Source organism: Ricinus communis, chromosome 4 (genome assembly GCF_019578655.1).
Source record: "Ricinus communis isolate WT05 ecotype wild-type chromosome 4, ASM1957865v1, whole genome shotgun sequence".
Classification (NCBI taxonomy): domain Eukaryota; kingdom Viridiplantae; phylum Streptophyta; class Magnoliopsida; order Malpighiales; family Euphorbiaceae; genus Ricinus; species Ricinus communis.
Genome location: NC_063259.1, coordinates 32,527,887 through 32,545,958, shown reverse-complemented (window position 1 = coordinate 32,545,958; position 18,072 = coordinate 32,527,887). Strand labels below are relative to the sequence as shown.

General features: G+C 36.3%; 2 protein-coding genes across 2 annotated transcripts; both read left to right on the top strand.

Annotated features, from left to right (window-relative positions):
- The first annotated feature begins 2,047 nt into the window (after window positions 1–2,047).
- LOC8259930 (histone acetyltransferase HAC1) lies at window positions 2,048–13,970 on the top strand. The gene is made up of 17 exons (XM_015715751.3): window positions 2,048–2,485; window positions 2,858–3,092; window positions 3,679–3,793; window positions 3,980–4,277; window positions 4,366–4,884; window positions 5,031–6,853; window positions 7,965–8,261; window positions 8,354–8,632; window positions 9,102–9,230; window positions 9,453–9,653; window positions 9,746–9,888; window positions 9,997–10,309; window positions 10,436–10,575; window positions 11,145–11,223; window positions 11,356–11,748; window positions 12,126–12,343; window positions 12,477–13,970. Exons 2-17 carry the CDS (start codon window positions 2,908–2,910, stop codon window positions 12,589–12,591), a joined length of 5,247 nt encoding a protein of 1,748 aa, XP_015571237.1. The 5' UTR covers window positions 2,048–2,485; window positions 2,858–2,907; the 3' UTR covers window positions 12,592–13,970.
- Window positions 13,747–17,693, top strand: LOC8281016 (protein HIGH CHLOROPHYLL FLUORESCENCE PHENOTYPE 173, chloroplastic). The gene is made up of 11 exons (XM_002513243.4): window positions 13,747–14,899; window positions 14,990–15,065; window positions 15,175–15,310; window positions 15,430–15,534; window positions 15,762–15,842; window positions 16,294–16,383; window positions 16,492–16,557; window positions 16,952–17,008; window positions 17,094–17,171; window positions 17,268–17,315; window positions 17,436–17,693. The coding sequence occupies exons 1-11, from the start codon at window positions 14,011–14,013 to the stop codon at window positions 17,505–17,507; spliced, it is 1,698 nt and encodes a 565-aa protein (XP_002513289.1). The 5' UTR covers window positions 13,747–14,010; the 3' UTR covers window positions 17,508–17,693.
- The last annotated feature ends 379 nt before the right edge of the window (window positions 17,694–18,072 follow it).

Sequence of the window (18,072 nt, the reverse complement as noted above, 5' to 3'; positions counted from 1 at the left end):
CTTGACCAACACGGATGAGGGCTTTGATTAATCTTTTCGAAAGATTGTTAGATGCTGGCAGACGGCAGTCTGAATTTCTCCAGTGAGTGATTTGAGGTGTTGGTTCTATTTGACACGCTAGAGAATGCTAAACACAAAAATGGCTCCTTGAACGTGTCTCATTTCTGGAACTAGCCTCTTTAACTTAACTTTGCTTCAATTACAACCATTAAACATGTGACTCACATGTTTGAAGCATGTTATCTAAACATTTTGTAAATATTGAAAAAAAAAAAAAGTAAATTAACTAAACTTATACTCTTCCAGTTTTAGAAACTTAAACACCCGAACTCCACCACACTAAACACAACCAGCCCATCATCACCGTCCCCAAAACCGCCACAACTTTTACTTCTCTCTGTCCACTTATCCACAACACTTCATATTAACTTCCCATTTACCCTAAAATACCAGCTTCCAAGCCATGATCTTAATACACTTTCTATTGATGATGACCTTATCGATAAAAAACGAGTCATTCTAAAGGTGAGCAGGCCAAATTCTAATGTCAGATTTTGGTTCCTTAAAAAGGACCAATGATCATTTAGCACTTTTCTTTTTGGGAACTTTCGAAAGTAAATACTCTAAAATCGATAAGAATATTATTTTTGTTGTGCAAGTTTTAAAAAAAATATTATTTTTCTAATTTTTTTAAACGTATGTTGTGGTTATTTTACATAAAAACAACCAAAAAAAACTAAAAATTAACTTAAAACCGTAAATTTAAATAAAAATCAACAAATTATGTTTTAATATTTTAACACAGTAAAAATAAAAAGATTGTAAATTTTTAACAAAAAATAAAATATATATAGATACTTCTGATATTTTTCCTTTCTCTTTTTTTTTTTTTTTTTATAAGAACATCATTCATTAAAATGAGAATCTGTTGATTTTGTATTGGGTAAGAAGTAGATTTTCATTCCAAGTTCTCAGTATCCTAAATCGAATTTTGGAAGGTCTTGTCTGCATAAATTTGATCAAAATGTCTGCACGACAATTAATTAATCAGGATCACTGAAATTGAAACATGCTAAAAGATAGTTTACTTCAAATGTGGTTTTTCTTTTAATTTTTTCTGAACTGCATTTGTAATGTACGTTAGAAGAGAAAAATAGCATAGGCTTATCTGCAACTTGCATTCACAAATTGTTTCATGAACTAGTTTTAATTTTAAAAGAATGAATCCACTATGAAGGTGATAATTTCTCAAATCATAGGAATTTTTTTTTTAAATTTCTTTATATTTAGATTATATTAAAAAATATACTAGTTATTTGACCGCCCGTTGTACGGATTTTACTATAATTTTATTCAATAAAATTTTATTATCATTCTGATTATGAATATTTTTAATTTATTTGAATTGATTTATTTTCATTTTAAAAATATTTATGTATGTAAAATTAATTAATACTAAATTAAATACATATAATAACGATCCAATAAGCAATATAATTTATAATATTTCCATATAAGATGAGGAATTATTATCAAAATTACTATCAAAAGTATACTTGCGGTACTATATTTTGGATAAGAATTATTGTTTAATTAAAAAATAAACCTATATTAATTCTATGACGAACATAAAATCTATACATTAATATAATAATTGTGTATTAAAGACAAATATATGTCATGATATTATATTTATTTGTCTTACTATAATTATATATAATTGAATAAATAATTTATTAATTAATATATTAATTATAAACTATATAAAAAATTTTACATTAATATATATTAAAAAAATTTGTATCTCAATATTTAAATATATCAAAATTATAAGACAATTCTAAAAGTAACAGTCTGATAAGATAGAGAGAGATGCAGTGAGAAAAGGAAAGAACTGAAAATAGTTTATAAACATAGGGGCATATTTGTCACTTCCGCTTGATTTATCCAACGATCGTAATTAACAGCCCAAAATCCTCTCACTTATCTTCTCCGTTCCTTTTGCAAAAATATGTAATAAAAAGAAAAATATTAGCTGCTGAAATTGTGAAAAAAGAAAAGAAAAAAAAAAATAAAAAGATAATAATAGACGCTCGCGTCGCATAATATCGGTATTTGCAAATTTATTTTATCATTTTTTATATTAATTATTATTTTTGGGGCTTTGACGATTTGACGAAATTAATCCCCAATTGATTGAACCCTGAAACGAAGAAAACCTAAAAAAAAAAAAAAAGGGGAAAATAATTCGGCAATCGCGTCTACACTTTGGAATTGGTTATTTTCTTCGATTAGGATTTCTTATGATTCTTTATTTTCTTGTCCTATTCTTCATCGTTAATCGGCATAAACCGTAAACAGCGAGCTAGCGTGTCTAATTCACACGTGGGATTGGGACCATCATCATCGACTCGCAAAAACTTGACGTTTTCTCTTAATTCGAAGCTTCCGATCGTTGTTGTTCTTTCTCAATTGCACCCTTCAGGTTCGTTAGGGTTTTCACTTGCTCTTGATTTGATTCGTTTCAGTAACCTAAACCAATCTAGGGTTACTTACTATAATTAGTTTTACCATTCAATTTGACTTTCTTAACTATTTAATTGCATCTTATTCTAGCTTCAGCCGACGATCCACTTGTCCATTTTGTTTCATTAATCAATTTTAGGCTTTTATTTTTTTTGACATTATTCTTCATTTTCCCCAATTCTTAAACCTTATCTCTCCTTGCTATAATTGTCCATTTTAAGCGCTGCTATATCATTATTTCATATCCCCTTTCTTCACTATGTCAGTACCATCTATATTATGTATGTAATAAATTGTCCCTTTAACTTGAAAAAATTGACTTTCCTTGCAGCTGGAGCTAAAGCAGCATGAGTAGGTTGTTGTAGGTAAAGGTTAAAGGAGATGAATGTGCAGACACATATGTCTGGGCAGATCTCAGGGCAGGTTCCTAATCAACTGCCCCAACAAAATGGGAATCCCCAGTTGCAGAATTTAGGTACTGCTGGCAGTGGGGGTCCTGCTCCGCCTAATATGTTCTCCATGGACCCTGAGCTTCATAGAGCTCGCATTTATATGCGAGAGAAAATGTAACACTTCTATTCTTTGCTCCTGTTTGTATTTGCATTTATTTGTACTTTGGAGTTTCAACAAATGCTTTTTTGCGGTTCGAAGTATGTACGCACAGCACTTTCCAGGATGACTGCCATATCCTGGGCTAGTTAAGGTTTTCTAGATAGTTTAAGCAGTATCAAGGTACCCTATATCTCGCTTTTTTTCCATAACTTCTGAAGGTGATGATTAGCTTGCTGCTGCATGCTTACTTGTGAAGTTGATTGGTGCTTACCTCTATGAAACTATTTTTTTTTCAAACCCAGAAGCATAATCCCGGACTGTAATGTGGCTGCTTAGTTTAGGAGGCTATGATACTTTAGTTTTTATATATTTTTGAGCTTTGTAGTGTATGCTTAATGCTTTTGTATGAATGTATATAAATCTGTTAAAGTCAATGGTATATATTGTTTTTACTTGAAGGAATATTGATGCTCAGCGGCACCTTGAATTTGGGGTATTGTACCATAATATTAGTGCATAACAGTTTTTGTTCCCCTGTTGATACTGAAATTTCTCTTTCAATTTTAATGGATCTGACCTTTTGTTTTCTTCCTTCTCTAGATTTGCTATTATATTGCAGCGGCAGCCTCAGCCAGTCAGCGAACCACAAAAACAGAAATTCAAGGATATTGCCAAACGCTTAGAGGAGGGTCTATTTAAAGCTGCTCAGACAAAGGTTGTTTTGTTTGGCTCTTCTATTAAAACCTGCTAAAGATTTTATATCAAGGATCTTGTGACCAATTTGTTGAATTTCATGATCTTGTATTCTCGTCAACTGACTCCAGATATTTGTTCTCTCATTCCTTGATTGGTCGTTTTTTGTTTCTTCTTTTGTGTGGCTTACAATGTACTTTTATTGTAGGAGGACTATATGAACCTAAATACCTTAGAGAGCCGTCTTAGTAGTTTGATCAAGCGCACACCTGTGAATAACCACAATCAACGACATGTGCAACTTGTTAATCCTTCCTCTTCCATTGGCACTATGATACCAACCCCTGGTATACCACATGGTGGGAATTCCAACTTGATGGTATCTTCTGTAGATTCCATGATGATTGCTTCCAGCGGATGTGATAGTATAGCAGCTACAACAGTGAACACAGGTAGCCTGTTGTCTGCTAGTGGTATACACAGTGGTTCCTTTAGTAGATCTGATGGTAAGTAAGCTTCACGATATGTTTATTAAAAATGTATATTTGTCTACTTATCCACACTGATGTCCAAAAAAAATAAAAATGCTTGCAGGAGTTCTACCTAATGGTTATCAGCAGTCACCAGCCAGTTTTTCCATTAACTCTAGTGGAAATATGTCATCCTTGGGTGTGCAGAGAATGACTAGCCAGATGATTCCAACTCCTGGATTTAATAGCAATAACAACAATAATAGTAACAATAGCATTACTAGTAACCAATCTTATGTGAATATGGAGTCTTCTACTAATAATGTCAGTGGTTATTCAACTGTTGAATCAACGATGGTATCACAGCCCCTGCAGCAAAAGCAGTATGTCAGTGGTCAAAATAGTCGCATATTGCAGAATCTTGGCAGCCAATTGGGAAGCAATATCAGATCTGGCTTGCAGCAGAAATCTTATGGGTTCCCAAATGGTGCTTTAAATGGCGGAATGGGGATGATTGGGAACAATTTACAGCTTGTGAATGAACCCTGTACCTCTGAGGGGTATGTGACTTCCACACCTTATGCTAGTTCTCCCAAACCATTGCAGCAGCACTTTGATCAACAACAGAGACAACTAATCCAGGGTACCCCCTCTCTCTCTCTCTCCTCCCTCTCCTTCCCCTCTTGTTTCTTTTGGTTTTTGAGATTTATCATGTCATATGTAACTTGAGATAATGCGACTTCAGTTTAGGCTAGAGCAACATCTGATCACCAACATTGTGATTGTCAGGTGATGGGTATGGAATGAGTAATGCTGATACTTTTGGTTCTGGAAACTTCTATGGCGCTCTAACATCTGTTGGATCAGTGATGAATTCTCAAAATATGACCTCTGTGAACTTGCAGCCTATGTCCAAATCTAATTCGTCTCTGGTAAATAATCAATCAAATTTACAAGGTATACAACAAGCTGCGCATGTAAAATCCCAGTCGGTTGATCAATCTGAAAAGATGAATTTCCAGTCTCCAGTACCTTCAAGAGACAGTGTGTTACAAACTCACCAACAGCAGCAATTTCAGCAACATCTTCATCAATTCCCACAGCAACAATTCATTCAGCAACATAGCCTACAAAAGCAGCAAAACCAGCAGCACCCTCTGTTGCATGATACTTTTGATCAGTCTCAGCTGGCATCTGATCCTAGTAGCCAGGTTAAGCTTGAGCCTGGGATGGAGCATCACAATGAAAATCTCCACTCACAAACCCCTCAACATTTCCAAATATCTGAGCTACAAAGTCAATTCCAGCAGAATGTTGTTGAAGACCGTCCCCGGGGTGCACAAAATCTCTCTCTTCCATCTGGGCAGAATGAAATGTGTTCGTCACTGGCACAAAATTCGCAGCAAATGCAACAGATATTACATCCACATCAATTGGTTTCAGAGTCTCAAAGTGATTTTGATTGCCTTGCTGTTGGGACACCATCAGATTCAGTATTGCAGAGTCAATGGCATCCTAATTTGCAAGGCAGAACTGGCATACCTAGGAGCATGTTGCATGATCAGCATGTCCAGGAGGACTTCCGTCAAAGAATATATGGTCAGGATGAAGCTCAACGTAATAATTTAGCTTCAGAAGGATCATTTATTGGTCAGAATGTTCCTCCTAGAAGCACATCCGAGAGCCAAAACTCAAATGGTGTTACATGTAGATCTGGAAATGCAAATCCTGACCGACAGTTCAGAAATCAACAGAGGTGGCTTCTGTTTTTGCGGCATGCTCGTAGGTGTACAGCCCCAGAAGGGAAATGTCCAGAAACTAATTGCATTAATGCCCAAAAACTGTTGAGACATATGGATAAATGTAACACATCTCCATGCCCATATCCTCGATGCCATCATACCAGGATATTGATTCGACACAACAAGCACTGCAGAGATGTAGGTTGCCCTGTCTGTATTCCTGTCAAAAATTATATAGAGGCGCAAATGAGGCCACGCACTCGTCCAGTCTCAGATCCTGGTTTATCAAGCAAACCTAATGATATTGGTGATAATACTGCTAAGTTGATTTCGAAATATCCATCAGTTGAAACTTCCGAAGAGCTACATCCTTCTTTAAAGCGCATGAAGATAGAGCAGTCCTCCCGCTCTCTTAAACCTGAGAGTGAAAGTTCTGCTGTGTCTGCTTCTGTAACCGCTGATTCCCTTGTGTCCCAGGATGCCCAGCACCAAGATTACAAACAGGGTGATACAACTATGCCAGTTAAGTCTGAGTACATGGAAGTGAAACTGGAAGGTCCAATAAGTTCTGGACAAGGAAGTCCTAGTAAAAATGAGAAGAAAAAGGATAATATGGATGATACAAACAGCCAAAGGCCTGATGGTGAATCTGTTGCAAGGGATGAGTCAACCAGTTTAGCTAAGCAAGAGAAGATTAAAATTGAGAAAGAAGTTGATCCCGTCAAGCAAGAAAATTCTGCACAACCTGCTGATAGTGCTACTGGAACCAAGTCTGGGAAGCCAAAGATAAAGGGAGTATCGTTGACTGAACTGTTCACTCCAGAACAAGTTAGGGAGCATATTACAGGCCTTAGACAATGGGTTGGCCAGGTAATGTACAGCTTGTCTTTAATTTTTTCCTTTTTTTTTAAAAAATTTTTGCTCTTTTTATTCCATTTTTCTGTTGTCTTAAGTATGGATAATCAATGATGGTTAATCCTTTTTTTTTCTTTTCGTTTTTGCATTTCTTGAATATAATCATCGACTCATCTGGAAAGATAGAGGACTTGTAGTTGGGATTGAGCTGAATTAGTCTTGGTTATAGAGGCTGCATTCTCTTGGTGGAAAATTTGGCAAATATTTTACTTTATGTTTTAAATTAGAAGCTGTGGTTGCAACACTATCTGTGCTCTTCTTTTTACCTTTCTTTCTACAATGTCTTTATCTTTAGCCTCTTTTCTCTTATGTTGAAAAAAGAATAGCACCATGTTTTAGAGTTTATTTGTGAATGGGCATTGTATCCAGGATTATTTTGTTCTAGAACATGTAAAATGCAGTTTTTGTATTATATATGTATTTCCAGTATGCAGTTAGATGTATGAACCTAATAACGTCTATATATGCTTAAAGTTCTCTGCTTTAAACCATTTGCCCAGCTTAATATTTTGTTCTTTTTTGTTCCCTGTGAATATCCTTATTGCAACTTAACTTATGGTAACTGCTTGCCAGGGGCTCTTCCTCTTTCCTCCTGCCGTTTAGTTGAGAAAAATATTTCATGGTGAAATTATTTATTCCAATCTTTCATAACCTTCCCAGAACGCTAACATATATAGTTAAGCGCTCAGAGAAAGACAATAAACATTTCAAACAAGGGAAAATAGGAGAGCTATTTGGTGTATCCCCAAAAACTAGATTGAATCATCTTTCGATATTTTAAATGGAATTATGGTAGAAAAATTTGTTAGCTTAACAATGTGACAAATGTATTTTATACATACATCCAAGTATAGCTTTCGTTTCTTATAATTCTCTTCTTCACGGGTTGTCAGCCTGCATTGCCAGGCTAATATGGCGTAAGCATTTGACATGAAGCGGCTGTATTGACGATAATATATTTCTGTTGTAATTATTATTCTTATCAATAATTATATTGTTATTGTTATTATTATTCTTGCTGGTGCTGCTGTTATTGATATTGCTATTTTTATTTCCATTTGTACAGAGTAAGGCGAAGGCAGAAAAGAACCAAGCAATGGAGCATTCAATGAGTGAGAACTCTTGTCAGTTGTGTGCAGTTGAAAAGCTGACTTTTGAGCCACCACCTATATATTGCACACCTTGTGGTGCTCGCATTAAGCGAAATGCAATGTATTATACTATGGGAGCTGGTGATACACGGCACTACTTCTGTATTCCGTGTTATAATGAGGCTCGTGGAGACTCTATCCTTGCTGATGGGACTCCTATTCAAAAGGCAAGGCTTGAGAAGAAGAAAAATGACGAGGAGACTGAAGAATGGGTGTGTCTGTCTGGCCTTACTTGTCATTATGTTGATTGCTCATCTTAAATAAGTAGACTGATTTTTTTATTTTTTTTTTGAAACTTATGCAGTGGGTTCAATGTGACAAATGTGAAGCATGGCAACATCAAATCTGCGCTTTATTTAATGGTCGAAGAAATGATGGTGGACAAGCCGAATATACTTGCCCTAATTGCTACATAGCAGAGGTTGAAAGAGGAGAGCGTAAGCCCTTACCGCAGAGTGCAGTTCTTGGGGCCAAAGATCTACCAAGAACAATACTTAGTGACCACATAGAGCAAAGATTGTTCAGGAGACTGAAACAGGAAAGACAGGAGAGGGCTAGGGTTCAAGGAAAAACTTATGATGAGGTGATTTTCTTATCATGCAAGAGCTTATTTTATATTTCTTTTTCTATCTTCTATGGAATTTTAGGTCAGACAACAATTTGAATCCTCGCTATGAGGATATGATGAATGTTCAGCAAATGGACAGCTTAAAATATTAGATGGCTGGCTTAAAGATGAGAAAATATGATGGTTACCCCAGAAGTATATAATTGTGTTATCCAGGACTCAAAAGAGTATAAAGTATAGGAAAGTTTTAATAACTTGGTAAAATTATATGATAGTTAAAGAAAGTTTGTTAAAATCATGTCGATTAGGCATAATATCAGGGGCTTTTCTTAAATATTTTGTCCATGTTGTATTCTGCCATTCCAAAAACTCCTGCTTTTGCATTGGATAGATATAAATTCTTTTTATGGTGCATTCAATTAGACTGTCTACGCTCTACATTATGATTTCTGTAGTCTTATCCTTTTTCTATGCACATCTTAAGGTTGCTGGAGCAGAATCACTTGTGATTCGAGTCGTTTCATCAGTCGACAAGAAATTGGAAGTGAAGCAGCGGTTCCTTGAAATTTTTCGAGAAGAGAATTATCCAACTGAGTTCCCTTATAAGTCCAAGGTGCGCATGATATAAACTTTATCTTCTATTACACTGTAAACGATTAGTTCCGTTTCGCTTTTGCTCTCCCTCTCTCTCCGTCTTTTTTCCTCTCTTTCTCACACAAATACACAAGAGGAGAATGAGAAGAAGAAAGAGAATAAGAATGTCAGCCATCAGCATTTGCAATTAGTCAATGGCATTATAGATTACTGAGTGTTGACCAAAAGTGTTTTCTTCCAGGTAGTTTTGTTGTTTCAGAAGATTGAAGGTGTGGAGGTATGCTTATTTGGCATGTACGTTCAAGAATTTGGATCAGAAAGTCAATTTCCAAATCAGCGGCGTGTCTATTTGTCCTACCTGGATTCTGTGAAGTATTTCAGACCTGAGATTAAAACAGTGACAGGGGAGGCTCTGCGTACATTTGTTTACCATGAAATTTTGGTTAGTTTTACGGATTGCATTTTAAGTATAGCAATTTCTTACTGGGAACTTCCATTTTTCTCCTTGGTTTTTATACCCATTTCTATTTGCAGATTGGATACCTTGAATATTGCAAGAAGAGAGGTTTTACAAGCTGCTATATATGGGCTTGCCCTCCATTAAAGGGTGAAGACTATATTTTATATTGTCATCCAGAAATACAGAAAACACCAAAATCTGATAAACTCCGCGAATGGTGAGTCTTGTAACTTTTAGGAATCTCTTAATACTTTACCTGGAAAATCTATTTATTCTTTTATCTGACTCCCATTCTGTTGCTTGCTTGTCATCTTTCTCATTTTAGGTATTTGTCGATGTTGAGGAAAGCCTCAAAGGAAAATATTGTGGTTGACCTAACTAATTTATATGATCATTTCTTCGTATCTACTGGTGAATGCAAAGCAAAGGTAACAGCAGCTAGGCTACCATACTTTGATGGTGACTATTGGCCTGGTGCTGCAGAGGATTTAATTTATCAGCTTAACCAAGAAGAAGATGGTAGAAAGCAGAACAAGAAAGGAACTACAAAAAAAACCATAACAAAAAGGGCTTTAAAAGCATCTGGTCAGTCAGATCTTTCTGGTAACGCGTCGAAGGATTTGTTACTGATGCATAAGGTAATTCTTATGTCTTATATCTTACAGTATTTCTTCGTAGTCTGTTTATCTTAACAACAATGCACGCTATTTTTAAAAATTGCGTGCTTATAACTATTGATTCTAATAAGATTCCTTTCTCTCTAGCTTGGTGAGACAATTTGCCCGATGAAGGAGGACTTTATCATGGTTCATTTACAGCATTGCTGCACGCATTGTTGTATTTTAATGGTGTCTGGAAACCGTTGGGTTTGCAACCAGTGCAAAAATTTTCAGATTTGTGATAAGTAAGAAATCTGCAATCTTTACCTGCATTACTATTTAATATAGAAGTTATTTATTATAATGATCGTTTTCTATGTGTTCTCCTTTCTTCTATTATTTTCCAATTCTCTTGGAATTATTTGATTTAGTGGGCATGTGTCCAGTAGAAGTGTAACCATTTTTGGTATGCTCTGGGTTTGCGAATGGAATTCTATACATAGAATGGGATTCCTAGTTTTTTGTTTGGTAGACAAAGAATCCAATTTTTTAATGATATTTTAATATTTGAAATAGTTGAATCCTATTGAAATAATATTGGCAATTTGTTGAATATCACTAAATCTTGTTTAATGATCATGAGAAGAAAAAGGAATAGAATTCCTTGGACTTGGGCATCTATTTCCCACTCCATTTTCAGAGCGTACCAAAACAAGCCCTAGTTTCGTTTTTTGTTTGATTGACCTCCAGAATTTTCGTGGTTAATTTGGTGTTGCCTCAACTGAGGCTCTTAAGGACAGATGTGCATATTTTAATTATTTTATTATAGCCACCACTTCTACTGGTTCTGATGTCTTTGCTTTCAATTTTGAAGATGTTACGAATCTGAACAGAAACGTGAAGAAAGAGAGCGACATCCTGTCAACCAAAGGGAGAAACATGCACTCTATCCAGTGAGTTGCTCACCCTTGGATTATCACGTCTCTTAGATTCTGAGATGTGATGCATATAGAAACCTTTTATTGAGTTCTATTTTATTTTACCTGCACCTTAAAAACTTGAAACCATCATTACCTAATTTGCAGGTTGAAATTACTGATGTACCTGCTGATACAAAAGATAAAGATGAAATTCTTGAGAGTGAATTTTTTGACACAAGACAAGCATTTTTGAGTCTATGCCAAGGGAATCATTATCAGTATGATACTTTACGCCGGGCCAAGCATTCCTCAATGATGGTCCTTTACCATCTCCATAATCCAACTGCTCCTGCTTTTGTAACAACATGCAATATATGTCATCTTGATATTGAAACCGGTCAAGGTTGGCGCTGTGAAGTTTGCCCTGACTATGATGTATGCAATGCTTGTTATCAAAAAGATGGGGGGATTGATCATCCTCATAAGTTAACTAATCATCCATCTACGGCTGATCGTGATGCCCAGAATAAAGAAGCTAGGCAACAAAGGGTTTTGCAGGTACTTCTTACTCCTTTTTCAGATAGGTTTACATTAGGGGGTCTTTTCTCATACAGTTCTTTTTTTGGGTGTTTTAGTATTTATTGATGAAAGAGAGTTTGAGTTCTGTTTCCCATTTAACTTCTGTATTTCTGCTTAAATAAAAAAAGACCTTTTCGTTATTATTTCACAATAGTTTTAGTTCCTTTTTCACAACCGAGTGGAAAGAAAGAGCTTATGAAGCTCATACTCCGTAATGAGAGAGAACTTAATTGAGAATCTTTATTTTGAATTGATTTATTTGTACATGATATGTTTTGGGCAATGTCGTACGTCGTGTTCTCACCAAAATTAGCATTTTTGTGGAGCCTGATGCAATTGCTTGTATGAAACTGCAGCTAAGGAGAATGCTTGATCTTCTGGTGCATGCTTCACAATGTCGATCTCCACATTGCCAATATCCAAATTGTCGTAAGGTGAAAGGGCTTTTCCGGCACGGGATACAATGCAAGACACGTGCATCTGGAGGTTGTGTTCTGTGTAAGAAAATGTGGTATCTCCTGCAACTTCATGCTCGAGCATGCAAGGAATCTGAATGCCACGTACCACGTTGCAGGTTTATGATTCAACCTTGCTGTTATAAACTACAACCCAGCTGGCAATTATTTCCTTTCATGTCTTTCCTACCCCTCTCCCTGATTTTGACGATTATGCTAGCAAATTATTGACGCCTATGTATGTTTGTCCAGGGATCTGAAAGAACATTTGAGAAGGCTGCAGCAGCAGTCTGATTCACGACGAAGGGCTGCAGTGATGGAGATGATGAGACAGAGAGCTGCAGAGGTTGCTGGTAATTCTGGATAACCATTTTGTACATATTATTTGGCTGTTTTGGATGCAAGGCTTCCAGATATGAGGGAGGTAGACAAATATGGTTTTCTGCTGCTCCATTAGGGCACTGCTTGAAAAGTAGTAGTGCGGGAAAAGTGGCAGGCATAGGTGTTCAAAAGGGGATAGACATACAATAGTACAGCATATTGGTTTATGATCACGCTTGTTAGGGAACGATTTTTTCATTCATGTCTCCACGGCTTCCTTTCCCTGCAAAGAAAGCAAGTGCAATTCATTGACCAAAGCTGCCAACTTCATCAGCAGCAGCTAACTATTTCCCTCGAGTATAGGATTACTGATGTGTGCTAGGCAGTGGCTCAATTTGGTGATTCTTTGATTTTATCTTGTATCTGTTTGATGCCATCCTTGGTGGCGGTTGTACTATAATTGTTCTAATCTGTCTAAATGTTTTTCTTACAAAGGAATGATGGAGGGAAATTACTTTCGAATCCCTCTTTTTCTTTTCTTTTTTTACTTTTTCCTGTTTTTCTTTTTTTTTTTTTTTTTTTTTTTTTTTTTTTTTTTCTAGTTTCTCCTTGAAATATTTGACCCACTTTTTGTAGAATGTCTTGTTATTTAAAGTTGGAAGAAATAAGTAGTATATTATATAATTACACCAATTCGTTTGGCATAATAGTCTGCTGATACTGATGTATATATGTTTGACCAAAGCTTATTCAGTTTGTGTAAGGTGGTTGTCTCAAGAGCTACGACTTGTGAATGGATTGGTCGGGGATTACGGGAAATTAAGATTTATCAGCCACATTTGTGGTTTTAACGTAAAAGCCAGAGACTAAAGTAAGAAGTAGCCAGCAGTATTAGGTTATTGTCAGTACATGGCACGCATGATGTAACCAAAGTGCTTGCTGGGACATAAGAACATACGAAGAAGCTATCGGAGGAAATACGGGGAAGTACAGAAAGATTAATAAGATAAAAACTTGTGACAAAAAATAATTTAAAGAAATAAAATGGTCAAAAAGTTGTGAAGGAAATGAGAGGTAAATAGCAAGCGAACGTGGCAGGTTTCTTGGCTCAAAGTATGGCTGTTTGAAACCCCATTCCCGTTTCTGTGGTCGTCATTCTTTTATGAATTAGATTTCTTTTTTATTTATTTTATTTTTGGGTTACATATGAATTAGACTTCTCAAACATGAACATAGTTGCTTACAGAAAAGAGAGAGAGAGATAAATGCAAATCTTTGGTGCGTGTAGTGAAGTTGAAGTAGTGAGCATGTCGAATTAATATTACTTATGGAATGAAAAAGAGGAGAAGAAGGCGTTGATAGTATTAATTATTGTTGGGGGAAGGAAGCAGATACATATATCTGTATTATATTGTCACAAGAAAATTAAGAAGAAAGAAGAAAAAGAAATAGAGGAAAGGCAAAGATGAGAGGATGCGCAAGTGTTAGTCCTACTCCAACAGCAGCAAGCTCTCAACATCCCAAACTCATAGGAGGTTTCCCATCAAAGATCATCAACAAAAGAAGAGCCGTGAGTGTGAGAGCAGGCAGCAGCAGCAACAGCGAGAAAGAGAAAGAGAAAGAGAACGAGAATGAAAGCAGCAGAAAGCAGCAGCAATCCCTAAGTCTGGATGACGTGAACCCCGTTGGACTAGGGAGGAAGTCTCGGCAGATATTCGACGAGGTGTGGAGAAAGTTTTCAGGTTTGGGACAAATATCGAGAACTACACGTGCGGATGACTTGGAGTCTTTGGATGCCTTGCTCATAAGGGAGGGCCCAATGTGCGAATTTGCTATCCCTGGCGCTCAGAATACTACTGTCCTTGTTGTTGGAGCAACCAGCCGCATTGGCCGCATTCTTATTAGAAAGCTTATGCTGAGGGGTTATACTGTCAAGGCTTTGTTAAGGAAGGCTGACCAGCAAGTCATTGATAGTCTCCCGAGATCTGTGGAGATTGTGATCGGGGACGTCGGTGATACTTCTTCTCTTACGTCTGCTGTTGAAGGCTGCAACAAGATCATCTATTGTGCCACTGCTCGTTCTTCCATCACCGGCGATCTTTTCAGAGTTGATCACCTTGGTGTTTCCAACCTCACCAAAGCCTTTCAAGATTACAACAACAAACTTGCTCAACTTCGTGCTGGTAAAAGCTCTAAAAGCAAGCTTTTGCTTGCCAAGTTCAAGTCCTCTGATTCCTTGATTGGCTGGCAAGTCCGTCAAGGTACTTACTTCCAGGATGCTGTTGCTTCCAAATACGATGCTGGTATGGATGCTAAGTTCGAGTTCACCGACACCGGAGATGCCGTTTTCTCAGGTATATATTTGAATACTTGCAGAGTATCTAGATATATCTCTTCAACTTGCTTCCCCTAACTCTTTCTGTTTTCATGTCTGTTTACTTAAGGTTATGTATTCACCAGAGGAGGCTATGTAGAACTATCAAAAAAGCTCTCTCTTCCTCTGGGTTACACTCTTGACAGGTACATCATAACTCCCACTTTTTTTTTTTTCTTTTATTCAATAGGATGCCGCATTTTTTTCACTTTGGTTTTTAGTCTTTATATCCATTTTAATCTTCTCCTTGCGCAGGTATGAAGGTCTGGTGCTCTCTGTCGGAGGAAATGGAAGATCCTATGTTTTAATTCTTGAAGCTGGTCCTTCAGCTGATACAACTCAAAGCAAATTATATTTTGCTAGAATTACCACAAAAGTTGGATTCTGTAGGGTATGCATCTCTCTTTCCTTCCCCAGAATTATGTGGACTCTACTACATTTTGTTGAGAGGTTTCAATGTGGCATCTACTTTTTCATTTATTTTATTTTTTTCTGTTCTGTAAATGGCAGGTCAGAGTTCCCTTCTCATCTTTCCGCGCTGTCAAACCAGATGATCCCCCGCTAGACCCATTTCTTGTACATACGTTGACCATACGCTTTGAGCCTCGAAGACAGGTTTATGTTACACCTTGCATAACCTTCTTTTGTTTGAGAAAATGTTAGTGCGACAGATGCTTCATATGCTTTTGTCATGATCACTTGATCTTGCTTTTAATTTTTCTTAAGTACATACAACAGGATGCAGATTACTATTATGCAGTAATTAAACACAAAAGTATAGTATTAGCTTGGCGCATTCTTTTACTTAGCTCTGCTGATTCTTTTTTATTTTCTTGCTATAGAGACCTACTGAAGGACCTTCAGGAACAAGGCAAGATCTCAGAAGCTTTAAGCTCATCTTGGAATATATAAAAGCCTTGCCTGTGAGTTCCGTTGCTTTGCTTCATTAATAACTTTAAGTTTTTCAGTATTCTTAACTTGTAGTCATCGTATATCATGGTATATATCAAACACATTATAAATATACGAGTTTTTCTTGTCAGTTTGCTACCGTTTCTACAGTGAACAATATGCACAAAAGCCCAAGCCAAGGTTGAGAAAAAAGTGAAGAATACTAACCAAAAATACACTATTGCGATTAAACTCTGAATAAATGTTCTGCACTCATAAATAATCTACTAGCGATCGCAATGTCCATCAAATTATTGTTATTTTTTTTTTCATATTGGTCACATCTTTTCATCTGGAATAAGCTTTCTGTGCATGAGATTACGTTGCAAAACCTCTTTCTTCTACTTGCTTTACTACGAGGTTCAAAGTTTCTGTGCTTAATATATTCCTTAATTATAAAATAATGAAATCAACGTTTTGCAGACTGGGCAAGAAACAGATTTTGTCTTAGTCTCATGTACAGGATTAGGAGTAGAACCTACCAGAAGGGAGCAAGTTTTGAAAGCGAAGAGGGTTTGTACCAAATTGTACTTCTTAAATATTCTATTCTGTAACAGTTAGCTATTGTTAATTCTTCACCTCACCTCGCCTAAAGAGAGTCTTTGGTTAAAATTTCTCCAGGCCGGGGAAGAATCACTGAGGAGATCAGGTCTTGGATACACAATCGTTCGTCCTGGTCCTCTAAAGGTAATTAATTTACACCCTCTTCTAGCCTTGCTGAATGTACTATTCAATTAGGCAGGAATAAAGGAAGCACTGCGATAGCTGCTGCAAAAATTTATTCATAAGATTAAGAATGCTGATCTGTTATATATATATATATACTAGCATTTAGGTACTGGCGTAAAGAATTAGGTATAGAGTATGTACAACATCGCAGTGTGCTACAGAGTTTCTGCTCCTAGTGAACATATATATATCTTTTTGCTGACAACAGGCTGCTGCTATATAAGTAATTTCAGATGCCACTCCTTGGTAATTGTAAGATTTATGCAAGTAATCCTGGATAAAATCTCTACAGAGAACTGATAGTTGTAAACATAAATTTATAGCCCGTTATAATTAAAGATTCATCTTGCAGGAAGAGCCTGGAGGTCAACGTGCACTTATATTTGACCAAGGAAACAGGATATCTCAGGTGGGAAATATTTTTTCTGTTTTCCTGACAGAACAAAGAAATGCAATTCGACAGTGATGACAATAATTAGCTGTTGTTTATGCAGGGTATCAGCTGTGCGGATGTGGCTGATATCTGTGTGAAAGCATTGCACGACTCAACAGCAAGAAACAAAAGCTTTGATGTGAGAAGCGCATGCTTTTGTATTTTGAGATTAGTTTTAACTTAAGAGAGATGGAATTTACTGATATGTATATATTATATATAAAATCACGTACAGGTATGTTACGAATACGTTGCAGAGCAAGGAAGGGAGCTGTATGAGCTGGTAAGGAACAATATTAAATCTTGCTAATATGATAAACAAAATAGAAGCACCTGACCTGATCATTCAGTAAGCTTGATGTCTACACTAAACACACATTTTACTTTCTTTTTCTTTCTGCAGGTGGCGCATCTGCCTGACAAAGCAAACAACTATTTGACACCTGCACTTTCTGTTTTGGAGAAGAACACTTGACAAGAAAAACACACATGATCATTCACTATGAAAGAAGGAAAGCAAATACAGAATGAAAATCTCCTTGATATCTTCTATGACTAATATATATACATATTACTCTTGTTCTTTGTTTCTGTAAATTCCTGTGTAGTGTAGATAAGATACGGTGAATTCGTGCAAATGTATAATTGCAGTTTCAGAGCCTACATATTCTAAAAAGAGAAACAGTACTTTGAAAGTTGGAAATAATTATCCAGTAAATATGTTGAGAAAACAACTAATATCAAAACACCGATGCTCATTGTGAAACACGAGATTCTAAGATCCAAAATCTCAGATGAATGAATCAGCTTCATTTTCATTTAGAGAGAGAGAGAGAGAGAGAGAGAGAGAGAGGAAAAGAAAAGAAAAAACTCCAATCCTATGATGCACTGTAGGATATATTAGTTTCAAGTGAAAGTGAAAGTATGAGCTGAGGACAGACATCTCCAATCAATATCATATGATTAGTTGCGAGGATGCTGGCAAACCAATTGCAATCGCCAATCTTACTCTCCTCTGAGTCTCTCGTCACAAACACACA